This window comes from Xiphias gladius, chromosome 7, assembly GCF_016859285.1.
Source record: "Xiphias gladius isolate SHS-SW01 ecotype Sanya breed wild chromosome 7, ASM1685928v1, whole genome shotgun sequence".
NCBI lineage: Eukaryota > Metazoa > Chordata > Actinopteri > Istiophoriformes > Xiphiidae > Xiphias > Xiphias gladius.
In genome coordinates, this window is record NC_053406.1 from 14,953,917 (window position 1) to 14,979,770 (window position 25,854).

The 25,854-nt window shown below is 41.3% G+C and overlaps 3 protein-coding genes across 3 annotated transcripts in view; 1 reads left to right on the forward strand and 2 right to left on the reverse strand.

Annotated features, from left to right (window-relative positions):
- Positions 1-1,877, reverse strand: part of cbl (Cbl proto-oncogene, E3 ubiquitin protein ligase) — a 41,314-nt gene extending 39,437 nt beyond the window's left edge. The window contains exon 1 of the mRNA XM_040130401.1: positions 981-1,877. Within this exon, the coding sequence (XP_039986335.1) occupies positions 981-1,127 (147 nt within the window). The 5' untranslated portion in view covers positions 1,128-1,877. The remainder of the gene's footprint in view (positions 1-980) is intronic.
- A 56-nt stretch (positions 1,878-1,933) lies between these two features.
- On the forward strand, positions 1,934-7,055 carry ccdc153 (coiled-coil domain containing 153). The gene is made up of 6 exons (XM_040130402.1): positions 1,934-2,384; positions 2,485-2,553; positions 3,944-4,063; positions 4,291-4,383; positions 4,496-4,626; positions 6,411-7,055. Exons 1-6 carry the CDS (start codon positions 2,342-2,344, stop codon positions 6,537-6,539), a joined length of 585 nt encoding a protein of 194 aa, XP_039986336.1. The 5' UTR covers positions 1,934-2,341; the 3' UTR covers positions 6,540-7,055.
- A 6,897-nt stretch (positions 7,056-13,952) lies between these two features.
- The window catches only part of grik4 (glutamate receptor, ionotropic, kainate 4), a 140,905-nt gene continuing 129,003 nt past the window's right edge, over positions 13,953-25,854 (reverse strand). Inside the window, exons 13-19 of the mRNA XM_040131726.1 lie at positions 21,021-21,130; positions 19,411-19,584; positions 18,741-18,906; positions 17,743-17,968; positions 16,711-16,839; positions 16,414-16,532; positions 13,953-14,732 (exon numbers count right to left, since the gene is read on the reverse strand). Coding sequence (XP_039987660.1) covers positions 14,343-14,732; positions 16,414-16,532; positions 16,711-16,839; positions 17,743-17,968; positions 18,741-18,906; positions 19,411-19,584; positions 21,021-21,130 — 1,314 coding nt within the window. The 3' untranslated portion in view covers positions 13,953-14,342. The remainder of the gene's footprint in view (positions 14,733-16,413; positions 16,533-16,710; positions 16,840-17,742; positions 17,969-18,740; positions 18,907-19,410; positions 19,585-21,020; positions 21,131-25,854) is intronic.

The following is a 25,854-nucleotide window of genomic DNA, read 5'->3' on the forward strand; positions in this document are numbered from 1 at the left end:
AAAAATAAAAGAAAGACTAACGCTTCAATGTCACTTCTGTTTTCTAAATTGTGTTAGGTGCAGCACCTCCTAAAATTTGGACAACAGTCCCACTGGACAGTCTACCACAGATGCTAACGGAGCAAAATACACTGGAATGGGGTTTCTTAATAATAGCTTTGTAAAAGGACTTAACATCGGGTCTCTAACTAAGGCCTCAAAGAGAAAGAGGAGACACAAAAGAATCTCTTCTTCCTATTCACACTAATATTGCAGTGTGAATCTCACAGGAAACTGGGGGGTCAAACTGCTACAGGCTTTTTTTTTTCCCCCTCCAAGAACTGAAGCTGTGAAATGAGTCTTCCCTGTGAAAGGTCATAATTGGCCTAGTTAAATGTACGCATTTCCTTTAATTTTTCTAAATGCTTAGTTACAGTTTCCAAGGGCTGACAATTGACTGTAGACACTTCAGCAACGATGTACAGGAGGAACTGTTACTGTGATAGCAGCCCCTGTATTTTCAATACTCTGCCATAAGTTGGCCTAATTCAATTCCTGTATCGCATGTCTCTGCTTTCTTTGTTAACGTTTACATCTTAGTATTTAAACGTGGTCCAACAAGTTGGCTGTAACACGATATGACAACTAGTTGGCAGAGTAGCACGGCACTAGCAAACAGATGTGTTGTAGAAAGCCTTTCTCTGTCCGTCGGCTAACGTTAATGTTTCGCTGATTTAAAAGTCTCTGTCTTTTAAAGTGGTGCAAGGTAGCCTGGGACTTAAGGTACAAAATAATATATTTTAGGTTAGCAAATTAGCTAACGTTGGCTAAGCAAGTCTTCGTCCCAGCTGACTAGCTAACTTAACGTTAGCAACACCAGACCTGCAGCAGACGAAGATTAGCTAGCTCAACGCTAGTTAGCTGTGGTTAGGTAGCAGTCGCTGTAGGCATCCAACGCTGCGGCTAACGTTAAAGGCTAGTTAACGGTGGTCACCACAAACCTTGTCCATCAGTTTCCAGCATTTCTCTACAGTCTTTTTGTCCACGGCCCCGGGCTGGTGATGGGAGTGGAGATGGTGATGGTGTGGCTGGAAGGCATCCTTCATCATTCCGATGAACCCCCCTCCTTTCTTCAGGTTCCCTGCCATGTTCGAGCTCGGCTAGGGTTGGCCAGAGCGGCAGACAGGCGAGGCAGGGCAGGGGTCAGGGGGACCGAACCGCCGCCTGGAGTTAGCTGGACCGGGCGATTGTGATCCGGCACCCCCCGGCGAGGACAGCGCCCGAGTGGCGAATCCGAGCCAGGGTCCAACGGGGGGTAGAGGGAGGGATGACTATCGGGTAAATGCTCCCATCAGTAAACCTAACATCAGTTTGCCAGAGAAATGTCCCGATTGTGGCTCAAACAAGCCCCTCAGTTACTCACACCCTGCGCAAGCCGCTCTGTGCTGCAGTTAGCTTCACTGCCCTGTGTCTCTCCGCAGGGACCCACGCAGGCTAATTAGCAGAGCACCAGACCTGTCTCCACTCGCCCTCAGCTGGAGGACAATGGCACCGTTTTTCTGCCCAGAAGCTTTGTGGACTGGAGTGCGTCCTCTCCTCTCGACAAAGCCCGATGTCGTTCTTCTTTTATTCAGCAGCAGTTCCTTTTGCCTGTGCTCTGTCTTGACGGGAAGTTCAGTGGCTGGGTGACAGTGTCAGCCCTCCTCTGCGGGCTGTGAGGCTGACGACAGAGAGGACTCGCCGATGACTGAGGAGAGGAAGTTGCGCTTAAAACTGCAAAAGCTTCTCGGACACTCACTCGGAACAGGGGTGAATAAATAATTGTGGGAATTAAACATTGCCCAGTATTTTCCTGTTTCCCCCCGTGACGTGTATGTGCGGCCCTTTCCTTTCCTGTATGTCCCCTTCCGTTCACCCCCCCACCCCCTCAAAACCCAAACTCCACGCCTTCCTCGTGCGCGTTCACGACCCGTGAATGTGCTCGGGTGCGCGCCTCTGCCTGTGCAGCATTCATAAAACGTTCGAGAGATGCTGAATGCAGCCCCGAATTCTCCCAGCGCGGGCCTTGGTCACCCCTGACAACAAAGGACGCTTTGACACGTCTCACTAAAAGTAACGCTCCAATTTCGTGGCCTGTGTAAATGAGCTAAAAAAGGCAGCGGGGCTCCACTCAGTCCGTGATTGGCTGTCGCAGGAGTCAATCACCCATCAATTAAGATGGACAGTTCGTGCCATGGCAACTCACTCTGGCAACAATTGCCCAGCAACAAAGACTCATCCCTGTCTGTTGTTAGTGTAGGCCCCGTGCGTGCACACTTTGCGTGCTCAAAGGACTGAGTAGGCCGCCTCACAGCAAGCAAGCATGCCTCCAAAGAAGAAGACAAAAAAGACGAAACCGGAAAAAAGTAACTTTGCTTATGAGATGATTCAGGTTTTTTTTTTTTTTTTTGCTATTGTATTGCTAAATTGTGCATTTTTTAAACCAGTATTATTGTCTTGTTGCAGGTGACAATGACTTGGAGGCTAAGTATAGGCGCAGTATTCTGGATATAGCCATCCTACAGGATCGCATTGGTAAGCAGCTATTCTAAGTTCTTCTATGGCTAGGTAATGTAGAGTATGCTTTGATTTATAAATAGGCTAAACTACTTTAAATCTCCTCCGGGGTCAAACTGAAGGTGACTTTTGTTAAGAAAATAACCTATTTAACTTGAAAGTGCACAAATCAATAATGTCTTAAGAAGTGTCTGACGCACCATGTTCCAGGGCTGTAGTTATTTTACTAAAATAGTGGGGGAAAAAAATCCATCAGAAAAAAGGAAAAAAAAAAAACCCGCCGAATCCTATGGGAGCCTCTAGCCAGCAAACTATTGGCCTTTGCACTTAATACATGACTTGTACAAATATTTCATTATCAAAATAGTAGTAGAATTACTATCTGTTGATCAACCAATTGGTAAATTGACTAATCATTATAACATGACCAGGTTCCATTTTTTCTTTAAACTGTCGGTCAGTATGTGTTGTGCAAACAATTACTATCAACTTGCCTTCAAACCAATATTACCAAGAAAAATATTGGTATGTTTACTCAGTTTAGTGGTAAGCCTACTGGAACTCTAATCTGATATTTCCACTTTGCAAGACCATATACTGAGACTCTAACACATTTCAAAGGGGAACATATGGTTTTGTTATCTAAATTCATCTGATGGTGTAATTATTACTTACTGTTAAGATCCAGGTTTTACATGTAGAACATACCATAGGTCATATGTTACTGTTTAAAGTAGTTAAACTTGTCGCCAGCAGTGGTGGCAAGTGCAGTAACTAAATTCATTTACTCAAGTACTGTGCTTCAGCATGACTTTGAGTTACTATGCTTAAATATATCTATTTTATGCTACTTTCTACTTCTACTCCATTACATTTCAGAGGGAAATATTGTATGTTTTAACATCTATAGTTAACAGTTATTGCTATGACCTTTAAAAGATAAATCCATTGTTATAGATTGCACTAATATTAAATACCTAAGCTCCACCTTGCCCAGCTACAACAGTAAAATGCCACTTAAAACATTTATTGATTCAGTAATAATAATCCAGTCAAAGCGGACATGTTTCTGCATTAGTACTTGAGTATATTTGGCTGATAATACTTATGTACTTCTGTTTGGGTAAGATTGTGAATGCAGAACTTTTACTTGAGATGGAGCACTTTTACATTGTTGAAGGATCTAAATACTTTGCAGACCAGTGGGAGCTAGCATAGCACTATCTGTACCAACTGCAACAGTTAATTTCCCTTTTACATGTTCGAGTATTTGAGCATGTTTTTTACTAAAGAGGATTTAATTTACCAACAGAACTGTAAGGGTTATTGCTTCCTCTGATTAAGAAAAACTAAATTCTACCACTCATCTGTACAATCATGCTCTCATGTGTTTGTGTGATTACCACAGCTTCACAGTGTGAGTCTGTAATAAAGGCCCAGTCTGATAGAACTGACCTGAGGAGATGCATAAGAGACATGGACCAGAAGCTGCAGCACGAGAGACAAGACCACAGGGACGTCAACTCTGGTACGGTACAGACAGGGCATGAATCAAAAATGAGTCTCTCTTTTAATAACCTGAGATAAAGCGTGGATCCCTTGGGGAGTGAGGACAAGGGGTGTGTTTGCCGAGGTCAGGGCAATTTTTGAGGAACAAAAAGTCTAATTAGCCGGGTGCTGATTGCTGCATTAGCCTTACAAAGTGAATAAGCAGTGAAGTTAAGTCTGACATTGTTGACACAAATCTCGTTCTAGACCTCAGTCGCCAGTACAAAACCATGAAGACAGAGCTGACCAACAAGGTGAAGAGGCTGGAGAAGGAGGTCAGCCAGCTGAATGAAGAACTTGGTATGGATACATCTAATTTTAAAGTCTATGAAAAATGAATAAAGACATAGAAGCTCCAGTTAGTTCCCGAAATTAAAAGTGATGGCATGCCTTTATGCATTTGTCTGTCTAGCCCTGTGTCAGGAGGAACTGAGGAAAGAGAAAAGGGAGCGTGAGCAGATGGAACAGGAGAAGGACGCCACCATAGTTGACCTCCAACACAAGCTGGACAATATGGAAACAGACTATGTGAAGGTCCTGCATGTGAGTTGCAACACAGGCTAATTCAAATGAAAGCTAATACAAACTGTTTTAAAGAAAGCTCTGAAGAAGCAGCCACTAACAGGACTCCGTAGGTTGTACTAGATATCTTTGAGGCCCCTTGTAAAGGTATGCGTTAAGCCCATTAGGATGAACGTCATTCCCTCAGTCCCCATTCCTTGTCCTGTTTTCTATAGTGACTTAATGTGGTTTGGTGCTTCCCCTTGTCTGCACAGAGAGACCAGCCTTGTGTGAACTCAATCTCTTTTTTTTGTCTCAGCAGAAATAATGGGCAGGGAGTAGTACTTCTCCATAATGGTCAGGTCTGTGCCTGGGTGCGTGGTGCTGTGCAAACATGAGGGTGTGAAAGATAGTGCTTGGGTCTCACAGAGCAGTGCATTGAGACCAGGCTTGTGTCAGTTGGGCCACGCACCCCACTCTGAATGACAGGTTAGGTGGGGTCTGCTTTTTATGCTGGCTTCATTTCTGTATAGTGACAGTCAGGCTTGAAACTTAGTTGTCTTTGTTCGATTGCATTATGTTGAGCAGATGATTTTGTCTATTTTTTTTCTTTTAGGTTTTTTTAGATGGCAAGGCCTTTTGTTTGTAGAATAATGAGACAATCATGATGAAGATTGTTGTAGTCTATGTCTTTTTTGTACCACTAACAGTTGCTAAAGTCAGAAATTCTAAAATCCTACATATAGGGACTTTATGGGCACAGTAGGGGGTCATCAGATTTTGCTCTTGAACTCCTTTAGAAAGCAAAGCCTGTGTCAAACAGAGACATAACTATGTATAATGCTGTAATTAGATTTCCTGCTGCATGAGGGACAATCCTTTGTAACATTACATAGGCAATCGGTTTGTCAAATAAAACAGTAGGTTAACATAATATTGTACTCATTACTTTATAGATAACAGATTGCACTCTGCTGGAAACAGTTTTACAAGGCCTCAGACAGTTTTCAAACATTGTAGGCTTGATTGAACTGTCAAAAACAGGTATTTGGACATCTAAGCAAAGGCAAACATTAAAACTTAGTACTCCAATCATTTGTTAGGACTTTATGGGATTACAGAGACACAGAACATCATTCTGCAGGTTGACCTGGATGTACACCACTGTTTTATTTACGGTGAAATGTGAGAAGGTATCTGGCCAGCACAACTGAGAAGTCAGTAAAATGAGAAGTCACATATATGATCCAAAATGAAGCACAGGGAGGCCTTTTGTTGTTGGTTTAGGAATCGTATTTTCTTTGTCCTACTGGACTCTGTTTTGGAGATATTTCAAGCGGCGTGCACAAGCGCTTAAGTTTATAACATCCACAATAATGACGTACAGTGTTTGCTAACCTATAGGCACATTATATTGTGTCAAACCAGGAAAATAAGACTCAGGTTGTAAACAGCAGAATTTTCCATTAGAGCATAATGGATAAGGAATGGGGTCAGTATCGACCTTTTGTAAGTACTGCCAAATTGGCTGGGCTCAGAGAGTGCTTGCAAAATTTTAGTGTACTATCTTTAAAGATAAGTGATCAAGCCTAGAGTCCCTGGACAGGAACTTGAATATAGCACTAGGATTTTGATATGTAATCATCATTACTTCTCTCTATCCCATTATGACACTGAATTTAATTATGCCTCTTCTCCATCAGCTATCTCCTGAAACTCATCATAGTTTAAGGTGGTTAAGCGGGGAGGGATATGAGGTTAGACAACTGGTGTTTTAAAGGGAAAATTTTAGCTTGCACCTCATTTTTACTATTTATTTTCTGTAGGATACTCTAGACAGCCTGACTACCCAGCTGTCTGTGGTTCGACAGGGGCGGGAGGACGAGAGCACAACCCTTCATCAAAAGTACAAGGGACTACTCTCTGAATTTGGCCTGAATGCAGTGGACATCTGAAAGACAGGCTCCTTACAAATGAAAGCAGCTGCTCTTCTCAGTAAGACACATTTGTTTAATGTTGTATCTGGTACTGTTTGATTCGACTGTTGCATCTTTGTTTGGTTCAATTGAGAGCGACATCCGCAACCGCATCAATTTGCAACTCACAGATTAGAATGCCTAACACACAGATGGATGTTGTTATTACATAATATTTTACCGTCAAAGTACAAAACAGACTGAGATATCTATGCATGCATTCAGTAGTTCACCATGTAGTGTCTGTAATGTTGTGTAATGCCCACTAGATGTAGCAAATGACTGTTTATGGTTGGGGAGATGGTGGCCATCATATATTAAATACCCAGACGTTCTTAGATTGTTATAGTGTGTATTTGGTATTTTATATGTCTGTAAATGTCTTTTTGAGACAATATATATTTTTTAAGATGAATAAAAGTATGTGAGGATTAGGATTACACTAACATGGTATGAAATGAGTGAAATTGGGAAAGAGTATACTGTACTGTACATAGCATAACACATAACAGTAAGGCTATCATGATCTTACAACAGGTAGGCATGGTAACAAAAATGGCAATGTAGATATAATTTCTCTGGCTGTGTTTTATGCTGAGTCAGTTGACCAGAGGCCAAATATGGTAACAGGCAAGAGAGCGGAAGGTGAAACTGACCACATGAGCCACAGAGACGTTAGAGACAGCATTACCACCATGGTTAAACTGTAATACTACTACACTGCAGTGTTTTCATTCAGCCCACAACTATGACAAAACAGAAATCACGAGAAAGGAAAATATAAAAAGTAAACAAAAAGTAATGTTTGCTATGAGGTAGACTAACAATAGACAACAATAGGAGAAAGGCAAAGTAACAGTTAATGATGCAGGAAATATGATTTGGCTGCCCAGCATCAATAAAACCCGACTTCCCCTGCAGAGAGCCAGATAAACAGATTTTACTTCCAAGGCTGTCATTTGTGCCCCTTTTTGATGGCCCAGTGCAATTTTTTTTTTAGCCTCTCATCTGTGAGGTAATGAACCATTTACTCAGGGATTAAGATAATTCTGGGCTCTAATGACCAATTAACACAGGAACTCAAGAGGCCTCTGAAAACCAATATTTCTCCTCAAACCACAGGGAGTTGTTGCCTTCAGAGGGAATGTTTTTCTCTTTGCTTAGGGTTTAATGGGGTTGTCTGCAGTCATCCCAGTTCTCAGAAAAGAGATATGCATAATGTACTTGTTAGTAGGGGAACATAAAATGACTATGAAAATAACCTATAGTAGCCTGTGGTGGAAGAAGTACTCAGTGAGTCTACAAGTACCAATAAAGTAACATAAAAATAGTCCATTACAAGTAAAAGTCCTGCATTTTACAGAAAAGTACAGACATATTATTAGCCAGATGTACTTTAAGTATCAAAAGTAAAAGTACATGTTCTGTAGGAAAATGGCTCCTGTGACTTAATGTCTTATTATATATGACATTATTCTATTGTTAATTCTGATTCATCAACGCGCATTTAGCATTTTACTCTTGCAGCTGGTCGAGGTGCAGCTCGTTTTAACAATGTTACGCAACTTTACACACAGGCACGCTGTTATTTCAGTCCACTGGTTTCCAACTTAGAGATCGGGCCCCTTCCACAGGGTCAAAAGATAAAGCTTAGGTTTCATGAGATATTTAATTGGGTAATAAGAAAGTAAGTAAATTCTGCTAAAAAAAATCTGTAATTATTTTTTTGACTTTCCTCTAACCTCTGCTTTTTTGTGAAATATTGGATAATTTTATCTCTTTTGGCCTTGAACAGTTATTTAAATAAAACAATCTGAGAGGTTTGGAGGGGAAATGTCTCTTTGGTGGAACTGCTTACATCTCATAGACATCTGAAACATTATACTACTTTCTTGTATAGGTTAACAAGCCAAAGGGAACTACCGGTTTAAGCTTTAACAATGCATTTTATAAGCCCGCCTTGTGTTTTTCTGGAAATTATTAAATGAGAAATTAGTAGTAACTATAGCTATCAAATAATTGCAATGCAGTAATAAAGCACTATATTTCCCTCTGAAATGTTGTTAAGTAAATGTATAAAGTAACATGAAATGATACTATTCCTGGTAATAGTGTATACCTAGTAGATATACACCCTTTTCCTTCAGGTTTACCTTTTTTTGCACATCTAGCGGGCAAAAAAAGATGTAAGACACCGTTTTGTTCATGGTGCAAATGATTAATGAACTGATTCTAATTTCAACCCTGCAAGTGTTTGTCTGCTGTCACAGAAGCATTTCCTCAGAGATAGATGATACTCGAAAAGTGGAGTATTTATGGACAGTGACTGATGTGTACTTCAATCTTTGGAACTTTAATCCAATGTCAACAAAGACTTTTCCTGTCAACATTCAACACAGTTTTGTGACTGTTTTATCTGCAAGAAAAAATCTAATGAACTCATGTAGCTTTGTTATGCATTGACTGATTTCCACAATAAAAGCTGGCAGCTTTCCTTTTTCTGGTGAACACCTGACGATGAATGATGGCTGCTGCACTTCCACTGGAATTTGACTTGGCTGGCTACTGCGTCCGTTCAGCTTTTGGGTAATGATGCAACAAGATGGCCTCCAGCTGTTGAATCAAGATGCCCACACTGTGATTTCCCATGAAGGCAAGTGCGTGAGAGAGATCGCCTACAAATACACCCACGCATGCACACACACACACAACTAGGTAATCAATGCTACCCCATCTGTCGGCCATCAGTCAAGGCAGGAATGAATAGTGAGGGAACGAAATACAAAGTAAATTAAGCTCCATTTTATTTCTCTGAAAGACAAACAATGTAAAGATGTTTTGGTCAATATGTTCAACAATAACTGTCAGTGAACAAAAGGCTGTATAACAGCCTTGACAGCATCTCACCTTGGAGAGAATTCTTGCAGTCTGAATACCTTTTCTTTGAGCACACAACAACAACAACAACAACAACAAGCCTTTGCAATTAATTGCCAGCAAATCAATGGAAGCTCTCACTTAAAAATGTGCACCGGCCTAACTGTGTATTAGGTAGGTCCCACTGATAGTCTGTTATGTTTCTCAGCTGGTATCCTTGGATCCAGTGCTCGTTAGTGGCTACATCCATGGGGTGGATGTATACATGCACACTGTTAACCTTGGGAAATCCGCTGGCGGAGAAGAGAAAGCAATTGTTTGTCAAAAGGGATGCCATTTTGCCAGTAGAAATGGGATGAATAGATTTAACAATTGCTATTAGAAAAGCAATACAATAATACTGAATGCAGGGTTATAGACCCACAACATTCTAAAAATGTCTAAATATCTCAGGTTTTTTGTTCTGGTGTCCTAGAACTGGACATAGAACTTGTGAAGCCCTATATGAATTTTATGTGAGCGAAATTCCGAAACAAAACAAAACATGTATTTATGTGGAATGGGCTGATGGAAGGAGTCACTCTCCAAGTGTGTGGGATGTGAGCTGTTAGTGTGGCAAAATGTATCAGAATCAGTACACTATAATTCCTAAATCCTTGCAGAATAACAATCAACTTCAGGGAAATTGGTATTCCTATGTGCTACAACTGGGTAAGCTTGAGGAGTGAAGTAGATTTTCACACACCTCTGCAGGCACTCAGTGCTCATCATGGACTCCATAAATCCAAAAGCAGCTAGGCAATGGTGGGTAGAGATGCACTTAATTTATGGACCTGGAGCACCAGAGGCAGAAGGAGAAACATGAGCACGATGAACTAAACTTGACACAGCAGTGACATACAGGTGGCGGTGAGTGTTTACGTGTGTGTGTGTGTGTGTGTGTGCTGTGGATATGCAATGTGACATGTAGGTTGGTGACATACTGAAAAACTTGTCATCTCTAATGCTGCAGCAGAAAGATTGTGAGACAGGCACTCAGAGGAACGAGAGAGAGAGGCAGACGGATTAAACTGTAAATCAGACGCAGGGTGTTGTGTGTTCACTCGCCATCCTGAGGAGAGAAATATCCCCTGAAAACCACAGTGATTGATGGACTGAGGGTGAAAGGATGTATAAAGCTCATGAGTGAGTTGTTAAACTCATTAGCCTCCATTAGACTTTCCACCCACACAAATTCTCAGCTGTTCAACGGATTCATAAGTGTTCAGACGTTAAATCAGTTATGGGAGAGAAATGAGAGCTATACTATATACATCAGTTCCTTCTGGTTCACTCAACAATTGTCTTGTCTACTCAGCTAGAAACCCATGCATCCTCGTACTACTTCTCTGCATGCGTACACGTCACAACAAAACAGGTGCACCATCTGAATTTTCCTCCCGGTTGAATAAAACTTGAAAAAAACAAAAAAGCACTCAGAAGCTATTTAGCATGACAGATCTGAACAGCTCAGAAGGTCAAATACATCAGAGTAAAGAAGAGACAAAACCAGAACCCCACAGAATGGAGGTTATTGTAAGAAATGTATTTATAATGGAATAAAAATCAACATAAGAAAATAAAGCATATAAAATATAGCAGCCAAACCCTGCCGTCTCTCTCAGTAGTCTACCAGCGAAGGTCGCCCAGTGTTTCTGAGGGATTTGTTTTAATTCTTACTCTACTGCTCTTCATGCCTTCAAGGTAATTGGCAATCTAATTCCAACTACGCTTGATTTAGCACCCCTGTAAATGTTTTTAGTGTTTAAGAAGTTAGCATCGGGTGCAGCAGGAACCCTTTTGCTCTCATGGGTTTCTTGGTGACATTCAGCAAATAGATAAAAACTTCTTTTATAAAACTGGTAATGAAATGTGGATCTTTTTTTCTTTGCTATTTGCTTGGCAATTTGCCTTTGACAAATTATATAAAGAAATATAGAAAGTTTATTTTAACTGTTTGTGAAGAGTTTTTTTTAATCATAATGCTCACAATGTGTGACTATGTCCATAGTGTGTGTCTAAATGACATAATGTATCCACAAAACCATTTTACACATGTAGGTTTGTATCTCTCTGTTCTATTAACATAGTAAAAAAAACAACACTTTGGACCATTACCGTGATAACCCTTTTGATCATACTGTATTTACACACCTTTTGTGGGACAATAATAGCTCATTACTGGAGGGTTGGATGCACTGACGGGATCGGTTCTTCAGCAGATGATATCATAATGCCTCTGCTAGTCGCTTTCATTTTAATGGCGTAATATATCAAGCGGATTCAATGCTGTTTCAAACACCGGTGTGTTCTTGTGGGAGTTCAGACACACTGCAGACCTGAGTCGAAAAGCCATTTGAAATCCTGGAACACTATTCAGCGACTGATTGCGCTAACACTGAAAAAGGGAGAAAAAGCCAACTCAAATAGAAATTCCAATCATTTGTGATTCCAGTCAACCAAAATGTTCAGAACTATCATTACACTGAAAACTCCGAATTAATACAATTGTGCTAATATTACGATTCACTCCATGTCTGTCAGCGGTAAATCCACCACAGTATCACATGTTCACCAGCTTCTGAAACAGCATACCAATCAAGACCATCAAACAAGCAAAAACAGGTGCTTGAAAAAGAGGCAGTTGGGATGAAATAATGTTGCTGTGCATATGAAATGGTAAAACAAATGACAGAATGATTCAACAACAAGGCAATGGTGTGACCACGCACATATGAGAGTGTCTAAGGGTCAACACTATATGTTATTTCCATGTGATTTTACATGAACATAAACAAATTTAAATGTGGTGAATGATCAGTGGGGTGGACACCTCCTTTCAACAACCACCCTGTGTCCAGGTTGCTACTTTAAAGGAGCATATGCAAAGAATTTCTAACCATGACAACCTGCAGGTGAAAAATGACGAAGATAGAAAGTGACCGTTGCTAAAAGTAAAAGAAAAAAAAAAAGCACAAGGGAGATACTGCAGTGTTACCTTCAAGCCATGTGGAGTTGGTGGCCTAGTTCTGAGGGATGGTTCCTGACAGAACCCGATGGGCAGATTTAAAATGATGGACACATCAGAGATAAGCAAGAAGCTGTGAAGACAGGTGGATGACCGCTGATTCCCACTGTGCAACAGTCAGGCTATCAAACAGTAGCACCTTCAAACTAGTCAGTTCAGTGGGAAAACATTAAGTCAGGTGTCACAGTCTATGCAGAAGGTAAATGGATCCTAAGAATCCTCTTGCTGGTAGTTTGTTGTCATTATTTCACTTCTGGAAATACTGTTGATATAATGCAAATAAAGACAATGATTCTTTCAATAAATACAACCAAACTGAATGAACACATTTCAAACAGTGATTGAAAACTAGAATCAATGAATCGTTTCATTTGAACTTCAATTGATTTGATTTTACTAACTTCAAATACTAAAATCACCAAATTTGAAACGATAAACAATTAGTTAAATCAACTTGCATTAAAAATCAGTCTCCCAAGGACCAAATTAATATATCCTAAGTTATGTTTGGTTGTTTTGCAAGATTGAAAGTATGAAAATGTCAGGCAGCATCTAGACTGATGTGAATTGAAATACTCCTCCAAGCAGTTTGTAAAATATCACATTCAATAAAGTGTAACTGCCCTGGCATTTAAAAGAACTCAAGTCAAGTGCTCACATAAAAAAACCCTTTTTCTTTACCAAGGTCTTCATGTTTTTGGTTGGTTCTGGTAAATGCTGGGTTTCATTCATACACAGGCTTGTCCTTGTAAAACCTGAATCATTTTTGAATGTGAGATGGAGAAAATGACCTCTAATCTCATAACAGAGAGTGTATATGGTGCAGGAGGCCTTTTAAATATTTTTTTTTAATGAGAGCTCATAAAGAGGACAGGTGATGAGACAATAGATGCGTCATGGTGTCAAAGATGTAGGACAGATGAAGGAGAAGGTAATGTCAGGACAGAGGAAGAAGGAAACAAATGGATTGTTTTTTGAATGTGTGTTTGTGTAGCCATCATTTTTTAAGCAGGTATTCAAAACAGGAAATCATTAATTCAGCTCCTCAGCCACCACTTTAGCAATTAATCAGTCAATGACCACCTGCCAACACCTCTGGACATGCATCGCTGTCTTTCAGAGATACCAACAATTAAAACATTTTTTAATAGAATATCACTACTATGAAAGAAGTCCGTGTGTCTTTATGTCTCTGTTTATTTTCTAGGTTGAGTTGAGTTTGTTGTCTTCTCAAGGCTGTGGTGCTTTCTTCAGCCACAAGATAATACTTATGGTTTTTGGCACTTTCAAAATAAAAGGATTTGAAGGATGACCTTGCATTAGTCTGTTTATATCTTTGCAGCTCTTCCGAGGCAATATACACTCATAAAGTAAACTGTCAGATTAAAAAAAAGGAACTTGTTTGAAGTTTTTTTTTAAGAATAGAATAACAATATTCAGTACTGATAATCCAACAGAGGACAGAAATAATTTAAAAATGAAAAAAAAGAAACAGCACAATGATAAATGACTGAAAATACTGCATAGTACAAATGCCCCGTAGCTGTTTTTGCCCGTCCTGTTTTACACGGTACAGAGGGCCAACAGGGACAGACCACAACGAGACTGACTCATCAGTTTTTCCTACGGCCAAGGAAAAAACAACACCCAAGTAGATTCCAAAAACTGACTGCTGGCTGTTGCCTCTAGGGCAAAAAAAAAAAAAAAAGTCCACAGAATTGTCCTGCCCTTTAAGACCAAGCTCCGGATGGCTGTATTAAAATACCACGTGATCTTTGTTCCCTGGAAAGTAGAGAGGTGGCTGCTGGGAAAGTCAGTCCAGTTGGAATCGCTGGGGGTTATTCAGGTTCACTACTATTTGTGGTCTTATCCCACTCTATGCTCTCCTCACTGTGTGTGGGAGATGGGAGGGCCCCAGTGGCCCCTGCAGGACGCATCCTCAGTCCCTGGAAGCGTCGGCACTCGGGGCAAATGCGGATGTGGCTGCACCCCCTCGCAACCAAGGCAGCCTCCTGCGCCAGTCTGTGGGAGAGCTGTTCAGGCAGCCCGGTGCCCCCACAAAGCTTGCCGTTGCTGAGGCTCACGGCGGCAGCTCGCGCCCGGCGCTCCTCCAGGGGTAAGGGCCGTGGCCGAATCATCGAAGACGCTCGCCGGCGCCTCACCTGCAGGCTGTCGCGACACAGGACAATGCCCTGGAGCTCCCGCAGCATCTCCTCACACACTGACTGCTGCAAGCACACACACAGGGAGAAAAAGATAGGGGAGAGGGGGATAAGAGAGGGAGAGAAAGGGAGAGAGGCCAGACAACTCACTGACTGACTGACTTGATTAGGAAAGACTGATGGACATCACAGACACATAACACACACACAGACATTTCATGGTTATCTTTGTATTCACTGAATAGTGGAAACAACAGCGAAATGGCTTGCGTAGACCGAACAGTCATCAGCAGAAATAACAACACATATAGTGCATATAGAATTTTAAACTTACTTTTCAGACACATACAGACATGTAACACACTGATGATCGAGTGCTCCATTGGGTACCTACAGTACATAAACTCAAATAATTATAATGACAGACATGGTACTGCGGCTCAAGTATAGGCCAGGAGAGGCTAATTATCAATCCACATGAGCACAGTAACAACTACACTGATGCGCACAGGTATAACCCCCCCCCCACACACACACACACACACACACACACACACACACATCCACACATCCACACACGCACAAACACACTCATGGAGTTTACAAGTTAGAGTGAAACATCAATCTATGCTGCTCAGAAAGAAGAAATCACATGAGTTGGTTTTTGACTTTCACATTCTGAATGTTTATTGAATTAAAATCACAGTGTCGAGTCCATTTGAAAAGACAGTTATCAGGTATATTTTAAAGGAATCACATCAGAAGTAATTATAACACTGCATGCACATCTTTCACTGATATATTACTCGAACATTTTTGTATTAATGGTGTCCCCGCCTCAGTAAAAGCACAGCAGAGCTCCTTCACTAAAAGAAGTGATAATATTCTTAAACTGGCCTTTGTCTGGGTGAAAATGCCTCTCCGAACAGCAGGTATTCTGTGGCAAGACTGGACAGACTACTCATATTGCTTTCTAAACCTCTACAATGAAATTTATATGGTTATATAAATAATTTTGATTTATCATTTATAGTGTACAGTTTTTAGGATAATAATAAACACACACTTTCGGTGTAAACCACTTAAAACCTTTCACAATGAAAAATACTGATAGTTGCCTTTTTTCTGGAAGTACAGTAGAAATCTTTCATTTACAAACTCTTCTACTTCCCACATCTGGTTGTATTGACTGTCGCATATTAATGCAAAGTTCTGGTTGACGGCAACAACTAGTCCATCACTGTTCATCATTTACCCTATGATGAAATAAATAACTTCTGGTCTCTGACAACTGGATTTTGAGTGAAGATGTGCACACAATGCCAGCCATCTTTTAAGTAAAAAGATAACTGGATTAAGGCTAATATAAAACAATCACAATTATATTTATGAGTAAACTCTCACTAGTTAAGATCTGACTACATTCAATATTCTATATTATGTGCAATATTCAATGTATATATATGTATGAATCTTCTACCGCTATTAATAGAAAATAATCCATATATGCATGTACTCTGAGTGAGGTATAAGTGAGGTATATCTTTGGTTTTGTGCTGATTATATCTCATAGGCTGGATGGAGGAAGGCTGGGTGTCAAGTGGAACCCAGAGGAAGAAGAAGACGCCTGCTACACTTCCTGTCAGAGTTGTGCACTGTGGGAAAGCCTAGCAGCTCCACGAGGGGGAGGGTGCCAGGGAGGGGAGAGGGAGACAAAGCAGATGCAGGTTAGATAGCCCTCTCTCACCTCATTTCCTGGTGTCTGCCTTAACATCCAGACAAACTCCAGCACTGCCATGAAGACAGCCACCAGCAGGCCACACACCAGCACCACGAAGATGCCGCCGATGTTCTCCATACCCAGACCTAGAGAGATGACGGGATAAGGTAGGAGACGTGTAAGTGAGAAAAGGAGAGATGATGGGAAGAGGGATTTGTAGAAGAGGAAAAAATAATACAGATAAACTGTTGTCCCAAACATGGTCTGACAAGCTGAATTGGAGCTGAAGAACGAAAACAAGATGAGGATTAACCAGAGACAAACCTTTCGCACGGTGGTCCTCTTCCTTTGGACACTTGCCGCCGTCCCACCACTTCCTCTTGAGGATCTCCAAACGATTGTCCTCCTGCAGTTTGAGAATGGCCAGGTCAAACTCATCGCGGTACACTGACCCTGGAGGGAAGAGATAGGCAAAGCTCACAGATGTACACTGCAAAAAATGCCCTGACAAGGTATATAAACATGCATTCAACCATAAAGCTGTACCTTCAGAAAAAAAAATCCACTTGTTTCCAGTGCCAACACACAAGTGACATTTTCATGACTTTCTCTTCTGATTTGCTGTGGTAAATATGAAATTATGTCACTCCATTAGAAGACTTTGTTTCAACAAAAATATGATTTCAAATATGAGATTAAGGGGATTGCTACAATTTTCCAGTGTTCTACAGGTCACATTACAGTATATGGTATGGACTGTCATCCACTACAGAGTCGGTATATCTATCATTTAAACATAAAATGAATTGGAATTAATTTTGTTTACTTTAAGGTGTGTTTTTCCCCCCCGTCTGCAGTTTGACTCAACTTGAGATCAAAGTGTAAGTGAACCCTGTGTTTATACTCTCAGAAAAGCAGCCGAGTCATACATCAACAGTTCCCCATTCAACAGGAACAATATTTCAAATTCCGTTTCTCTAGCCCTCACTTTTCCCATCACAGCATGGAAACAGCTGCTCTATTAAAGTCTAGCACTAAGTCTCTTTTAGTTTCTCACTTTTTGCATCATTTTCCCTCACAAAAGCAGCTAATGGTTTGGCTTTGCTGAGGTTTTACTTTTCAGTTTAACTCTTCAATGTAACATTTATGGTCTATCCTCCAACTAATGCCCCTGTTCTTCATTCCCCCTTCTTAGCTTCAACATGAATTACAGAGTGTATTTAGGCACAAGCTTTTGTCTTCTGCTGCCTAAACTTTATTCCCCCTCTACTTCATCAACTGTCTTCTGTCTTAGCCGCTGATATCAATCCGGTCTCCAACCTGTGTGGGTTCTCCACCCCATCATTCTCCACTCACCCAGTGGCATGCCAATGCCATAGCCCTTGGTGTCCAGCAGTCCTCCAATCTGAGTCAGGTTGCAGTTCCTCTGGCGGTAATACTCATTCATGGTGCTCTCTAGCAAGTAGGCATAGTTGGAGTTGAGGACGCGGGCGATCCCCTCCTCCGTGCTCTTCACAAACACACTGGGCTGCTTGGAGTGCATGAAGTTCCACATACGCTGGTAGGTCTGGTAGCGGGAGTTCTGCAGAGCGGTGAGAGACCAGGTATGAGATACAGATACAGTCAGATGTCAGAGACAAAATCCAAGAGTAAACAAAAGTCTATCAGTCGTAGATACATACTTTCCACTTTGGCAGAGGTGGAGATTTGTTTTCATTTGTTTTTTTATTTTTCATTTTCTTGACTGATGGATTTATTTAAACTCTCTGACTCTCTTAAGGCATTGCAGCTGTTAAATGTGATTTTTTTTTTCCCTTTAGCACACCTTTTTCCATTTGAGCAGCTTTAGAATCCAGAACAGAAACTTCATTTAGCATCCACACCGGTCCTCTACTTTCTCTTGGCCTGTCTTCCCTGAGTTATTCAAGGTCCAGTGGATGTAAAAGCACCAGGAAAGAGAAACCTAATGTCTCTCTTTCTTCCCCCAATATCATCCTTCACTGTCTCTCTCTCCTGTAACACACTCTTTCTCTGTTTCTCACAGTTTTTTCCCCTCTCTCTCTGAGGTAAAATCTTGAGAGGGTGAAAGAGGATAGTGTGTTTCTCTCTTAGGGATCTGCTCAGTGCCCCATATCCCCGAGGAGAAGGATATTGAATAGTTGTGGCGAACAACAGGCAGGAAACAGATTAAACGTGTGGTTAGAGGAGGAAGACAGGAAGGAGAGGGAGGTGATGAGGAGGATAACATCACTAATGGCCCATTGATCACAGAGGGCTCTGGGGTGAGTCTGTGTATGTGGTTGTGATCTAGGAGTATAAATAATGTTTCATATGCATTGTGTGGAAACTCTGACCTGAAAGAAGGTCATTGTGGATCCTCCGTGCATGGTGCCATACTCTATAGCCGTCTGATCTGCCAGGTCGTCTACTGACTCAATCGGCACCTCCATCCTTTGGACTGTTAGGAAGGCAGCCAGGTTGGCGGTGTAGGATGAGATTATGATTAATGTGAAGGCCCACCTGTGGAGGAAAGGTATAGGACATGAACATATGTATTCACCTATAAAAGTATGTAAATGGGCAGAGTAGTGTATGAAGATAGATTGTCTGGGTGAAAGTGTTGGAGGATTAAAAATAACTGCGCACCTGAGAGAAGAAGACACTGCAGGATTTTCAGTGGATGAAGAGGTGGATGGATGAATGGGTGGGTGTGTATGGATAAAGGTGACAATGCTCGGTTTGGATGAAAGGGAGTGAAGTTTTAGCTGAAAAGGCAGACATACACAGACAATATTGCACAAATGCACATGCACAAATTCCATCGCTATCTCATCTTGAACCCTGATGTCCTGGAAATCTGGAATGAAGCTTCAAGATCACATCAGAGATGGAATGCTTTCCATGATGGAGCAATATGCACAAAATTAAAACAGAACAGAGTCAAAAAGGTGTATATCTGTGTGGATTTGAAAGCTGAAAACATGCAAATGCACTCGTTTGTGTATCTTTCTAGCCAATACTAACCACACTCCGCTGACACAACGTGTGGACAGTGCTCTGGGAGCAATGGTGGATCCTTGCTGCATGAAGCCTCCAACAGGAAACCAGAAACTGTTTCCAAGTGAGTACTGGTTGATCAGCAGGTTACAGCGACCCTTTAGACAGGGGTGGGGGTTGTACCACTCATAAGGCGTCAACCTGGGGAGAACAATACAATGCTGTTATACAACAGAGAGAGTCAGAGGAGGAATCCAGCCAATAAGAGTAGAAATGAAAGCTGGATTAAGTATTCTGATGAGAGCAAAACTCAAGCAGGGAAAGATTGAAATGGAGAAAGAACGGGAGTGAAAGACAAGGAGCAAAACAACTCTAACAGTCAACTGAGTATGGAGTCACCTTGCGTCTCTGGAAAGAGAACCACCCTGCTTCCTATTCCCCACGTGCTGCCTACTCAACAGTGCTGGTGAAGGCAATGTAATTGTAAAGTTCAAATAGTGCAGCATGGAGCTAAGGTTATGTGACAACTCTATCATGTGCTAGATAGAGACAACAATGTCCTCTCTTTCTTAAAACTAGAGTGTATTTTCCTTTTGATCTGTCAAAGTGAACAAAAACTTAAACTTTACATTTCTATGTTGGTCTTCATACTGTACTCACATGCCCAATGAAGGAGTTCTTTATATAAAAGTTTGCTGTAATTACTCGTCCTGTTCATGCTGGCTTTAAAAAGATCTAGTCTTAAATCAAGTGGGTAGTTTTTAAAGTTTTAGCCGGAGATTCCCTCTTTGTGTTTCCCGAGAAACTGTTTACTTGCTGAGCCGTGGTACAGTAACACAAGGAGGAATTTGATGCTACAAAGACCGTATCTTTGGTAAATACCCACTTGATTTGTCTAATTCAGACTGCTGAAACCTCATATGTATAAGCTTCTCCAGCTGACTTTTGTAATGTACATTTGCAGTGACTGATAATTTTGTCAATGTTTTGTCAATTTAGGCAGGTCAGTATTGTTTTAGGACAGACCTAAATATATATGAACCTATCCTACTGTATAAGGCACAATGCCCAGGTGCCCAGTATGACTGTAGGGGAAATACTGTTGGCAAACACTTGGCAAACTTCAGCAAAAAGTGCATATAATCTGCATGACTGACATGAGTAAATCACATCACTCAACTTCCATAGATGTTGTTGGTACGGCAATTAGATTGCACAACCTCTAGTACATATTTTTCAGAAAAGTAATGTCCAGGGACTGATAGTTTGTTTCCAGAAGGTCTTACATGCAATTTTCATTTTTGATAGTGTTTCTTCATAAGATACAGTGTGTTTTAATGATGTTTCAAATGTATACACGATTGTGTTTTGAACAGCAGGCGTGCTAGTTCCCTGCCAGTCCAGCAGGTGTCAGTGTGACGCTGGAGACCCAACACTAGGAGGAGAACATCTCTTTCACTGTGGTCTGGAAGATTTACTGAAGAGAGATGCGAAAGAACAGACACGTTTCCTCCTCTGCATAACCTTCAAACAAATCTTTCTGTGTGTTTACTCTCTGCACTCTACCCCTTTGTTTGTCTCTCTTTGTTTTCTCTCTGTCATCTGTACAGAGTGTATTGTACCAGTGAGTTCTTTACCTGGCCACCAGAAAGAGGACACAGCTGACAGCCAAGTAGGCCAGAAGCATGAAGAGCCAAACTCCAGGGGAGAAAGGATCCAGGAAGGAGAAGTAGCCTGGCCTACGTCCCTAAAAACATAAAACACACACGTAGTATAGAGCCACACTCATTAAAGCCTGCTCAGGACAAGTAACCATTTGATCCCATGTTCAAATCACACAAGCCAACCCAAGAGCGGCTTCTGTCAAACAAAGAGGGGAGAGGTTAAATACTTACTTGTTAATTTGAAGACCAACTAATTAGCTTAGAAAAAAAAAAATCATTTTCTAACATATCACCTCTATACAGTGAGTGCCAAGATTAATTAAAGAGAAATGTTACTGAATTTCAGTGTTAATTCCTTTGCCCCAGGCCCAATTTGGTCTGTTAACTAACATTTACTTCTGCCTGTGTAATTTGGAAAAGATGGAAGAGGTGACTGGGACAGCAAATAAGGGGATTTTGATGTGATAAGCATAGATTTTCCTGTCCTAAACTGATAGCACTATAATTATATGAATCCCATTTGCATGTAAACATTCAGATCAACACTGCATGAGAGCACAAACTCAGTCTCCCATGAATTGTCAACAGAGTGGCACAGGCCTGTATATTGATACAACATCACAGATAAGAGGTTTTATATCCTGAATTCTGGCACTGACAAAATAACTGAATTAACTTAAAACTATTTCCTGGTAATTTGTATATTGCATGCTTTTACATGAAATGACATTAGACACTGTATTGGATCCAATCATGAAGAACAATTAGAGGTTAAAATTATTAACAGAGATAAGGAAAACAGCCACCCTTTGCGCTCTGCACAAAGTTGCATGCGGAAGAGAGGGTAAGGTCAAATAATCGACTTAACCATTACAGCTACCTTAAACAGAAATTCATTTCTTTGACCTGTAGTTGACTTCCTGTATGACTGGGAGCGCACAGTGTCCCAGCTTGGAAGAAAAAATGGAAAGAGATTAATAGCTTTGGCTTGGACAGAAAGGCTTGCCGGGCCGAAGCAGCCATGGGCCGCTATGTATCGGTTTGCATTGGTAAGCAGTAGTCGAGGAGATAAAATAGCTAAAGTAAGGTTGGCAGCTAGTAGACCAATGGGAATATAGGGGCTAATTCCTAATATTTGATAATCCAGCACCAACAGCTACTGTCCTCTAAATGAAACCAATTACTGGTGAATCAGCGGCGAGCATCAGAGTGATTGTTGTGTGCTTATTTATGTGTGTGTGTGTTTGTGCATGCTCATATTTCTTACGTGCATGTTCAGCGTATAGCCTGGCTGACCGAACATCAGCAAGGGAATATAAGCCATTTACACACAGATGCACATCCACCATCTGTTAATGACTATGAAATGGAGGTGGTTGTCAGAGCCAGCAGGACGGTTAAATAGTGGAGGTGATCAAAGTACCAACTGTCCAAGTGTTGTTATGAGACGAATGAACTTAATCATGTAGAAATTCCTTATCTTCCTTGTCTGTGTCAACAAGCAGCACTGTGGAGCCCACCTGAACAGGCCCAAATCGCTTTTATGCAAAAATACTCAATTAGGTACTCCTAGGGGATATCATGCATGCCAAAACACTGCAGTAATACATTTCTGAGGCCCTTGAAAATTAAATTTGCAGCAGGAGGGTGAAATTATTTTGGTGGGCATTTGTTATGAAAAACGAACCCCCATTTAGACTTGCGCAGAGATGAAAATTCATTAATGCGTCTGTAATCACTTGCAAATTAGCCTGACTGAGTAAAATAGGAGTGGTGCAGAAAGCAGGGAAGGAGATTGAAATTCTGTATAATTTTTTATCACGATTCAAATCAGCTTGCCAGACTTAATGTCTGTCGGTCTATCTATAGAGTGTAATGCTTATGATGATGATGATAGCTGTCTGAAAATAGAACAGTGGAGTGGTGAAACACACAATGGCCATCAAAGCGGTAGAGTACTGATGCAAAGTGACAACTACTGCCAAAGCTGCTTCTAGTTGGCACGGGCATTATTGGGGTAACAGCAGTATGTGCTGACATGAGTCCTCCTGTTTGCTGGGCCAGTTTGGTGCATGCTGAACCGGCATTTTGTTAACTGCTTGCCCCGCTTGTCCACATCTTAAGCTCCCACCAAGGTGCTATTATTAAGATGAAAAGAGCTGCAGAGAAGCGGGACTCCCATGCTAACAGATGCTGGAGAAGTAAAGGTGCAGGAGAGCAGATCAGAAATAGAGACATAGAGAAAAAGGACAACAGGAAACCAGTAGGAGTTGTGCTGCTGAGAAATCTTTACCCTGCTGCTTTAATATGTGTGCTTTAAGACTCACAGATAAAGTTATGTTTTCAGGAGTTGAAATGATCCACAGTGAGGCCGCAGCAGACACACTAATGAGCATACAGAGATTCAGATAGGCTAAATGGTAACTGTTAAAAATCTCTTTGAAATCTGTATGCACATTTCCAAAATGTGTAAGGCTATTTTACTCTGTAAAATTTTTTTTTCTCTCATTTTACAAACATTTTAAGCCTTGTAAACTGAGTCATAGAAAGAACAGGCTTAATGAAAATCTTTAATGATCTTCTTGAGACAGCATAATTGTTAACATTTGTCAGGTTCCTGAAAACGCGAATCCAAATGAATGCCAATGTTGGTCCGTCTTCTGGATGTGTAAGTACGGCAAGCAACGGTTTGCTAACACGTAGCTATAACAGCTTTATAATGGTGGTAATGTGCCAATGTTTACGGCTTGTTGTGAAGCCAAAAAATGTATGTGATGTAATTATGAAACAGTGCATTTCTCCTTCATAGGAGCTCACCTCTGATTCATCTCTGCAATTAAGGGCTCATTATCATATAGCACATAACATTAGCACTGTTATAAATAACTATGTATGCAAATATTGACTGTATTTAGCAATTTACAAGTCCTCAGTGATGAACCGACTTGAAAGAGCAATTTAAAACACCAGAAGTACCTCCCATTCCATCCAAATGCTCCTAGGATTATTGTTTAAACAGTGAGCTCACATTGGTGGTCTGCGCTCTCTTCATTTTGGAAGGTAAGCCTGTGCGTGCAAGACAGACTGTCAGAAGCTGTGTGTTTGGGTTTCAAAGCTTGTCAGCAGCTGTCTCGGCTGTCAGTCATCTGCGGCACGGCAGATACAGTACGTGCCTGGGCAACTCAGTGCACAGGAAGCACTAGGGCTGAGCACAGAGGCAGCCATGGCTAGTCTGGTAGGTACTGCTGAATGGGAGATATACACTTGGAAGAGGCGGAAAACTCCAAAACTCTGACATAGTGACCTAACAAACTAGTAGTATTGACATTAATAGTTGCCTTGGTGCACGAGTTAGATATCAAAAGTAAATCTGCTGCTATAGACAGATTTCAGAGCAGAATAAGCACCAAATGTGAGTATATGAGCATACATTACAGCCACAGGTTGCCCTCGCTCCACACACATAAAAATTTGCTGTTGTGTTTAAATTACTTTTTATTAGAAGCTGGGGAATCATTTGATGGAGGTTTATCATCATGTTAAGATGATAAGAGGGCAAAACATCCTTTATGACCTGTTTTTATGAGTACAACTCAACAAATAGAATAGCGAGGAATCGCTGCCTATAATGGTATGTGTATGTCCCTTCTTCCTCTTAACACACAGATGAAGAGCTCATTCATTTTGCCTTTCACTGCCCTTGTTTCCCTCCCACTGCCCCCCCCCCTCCCAACTCTTCCAGAAAAAGCCTGCATGCTCTAGGATGGTGGCTAAAGGAGCTGGTGAGGTTATCCAGTCAAGGATTTCACCTAGTCATCCTAACTCTTGGTATTCATACCACTCTTTTGCCCTCTGAGGCTGCCTGCCTGAATACTAACTCACTGAAGGAGACTTTCCACTGTCATCTCAACTCTCATTCTCTCCTGCTCGCTTCTCTGCTCTCATTTCTCCATCTTCCCTCCACCTCTTCAGCCTCTCTTTCTACCTGTTTCTTGCTCATTCTCTTTTATGTTGGCTTTCTTCCTCTCCGATTTCCATGTCTCCCCACCTTCTGTCTTTTTTTTTTTTGGCCCTTTGATAGTGTGTGTATCTTTAATTGTGTCAGAGCAGATGCTGCCAGCTGTTATGGTTGTTGAGATGGGCGCAGGGGCAATCTGCAGAGAGCAGTTGATTTGGTGGAGGTCAGAAGGTCATATTCACAACAACATGCTGCTGCCGCTTGGGCTTTATGTCTGTGTGTTTTGTACATGCATGCAACTGTGTGTTACAGTGCGTTTTTTTGTACTGATTGTGTGAGAGCGCATGCATGTGAAGCTACACTTACCAAACTCTTTACTAGGAACACCTGTACACCTGCTTATTCATGCAATTATCCAATCAGCCAGTCATCTGGCAGCAGTTTAATGCATAAAATCATACAGATACAGGTCTGGAGCTTCAGTTAATGTTCACATCAAATGTCAGAATGGGGAAAAACTGTGATCTCAGTGACTTTGACCGTGGCATGATTGTTGGTGCCAGAAGAGCTTGTTTGAGTATTTCTGAAACTGCTGATCGAAATCAGTCTGTTTAGAGTTTTTACTCAGAATGTTGCAAAAAACTAAAAGCATCCAGTGAGCGGCAGCTCTGTGGATGGAAGCACCTTGTTGATGAGAGAGGTCAGAAGAGAATGGCAAGACTGGTCGGAGCTGACAGAAAGGCTACGGTTACTCAGATAACCACTCTTTACAACTGTGGTGAGCAGAAAAGCATCTCAGAATGAACAACACGTCAAACCTTCAGGTGGATGAGCTACAACATCAGAAGA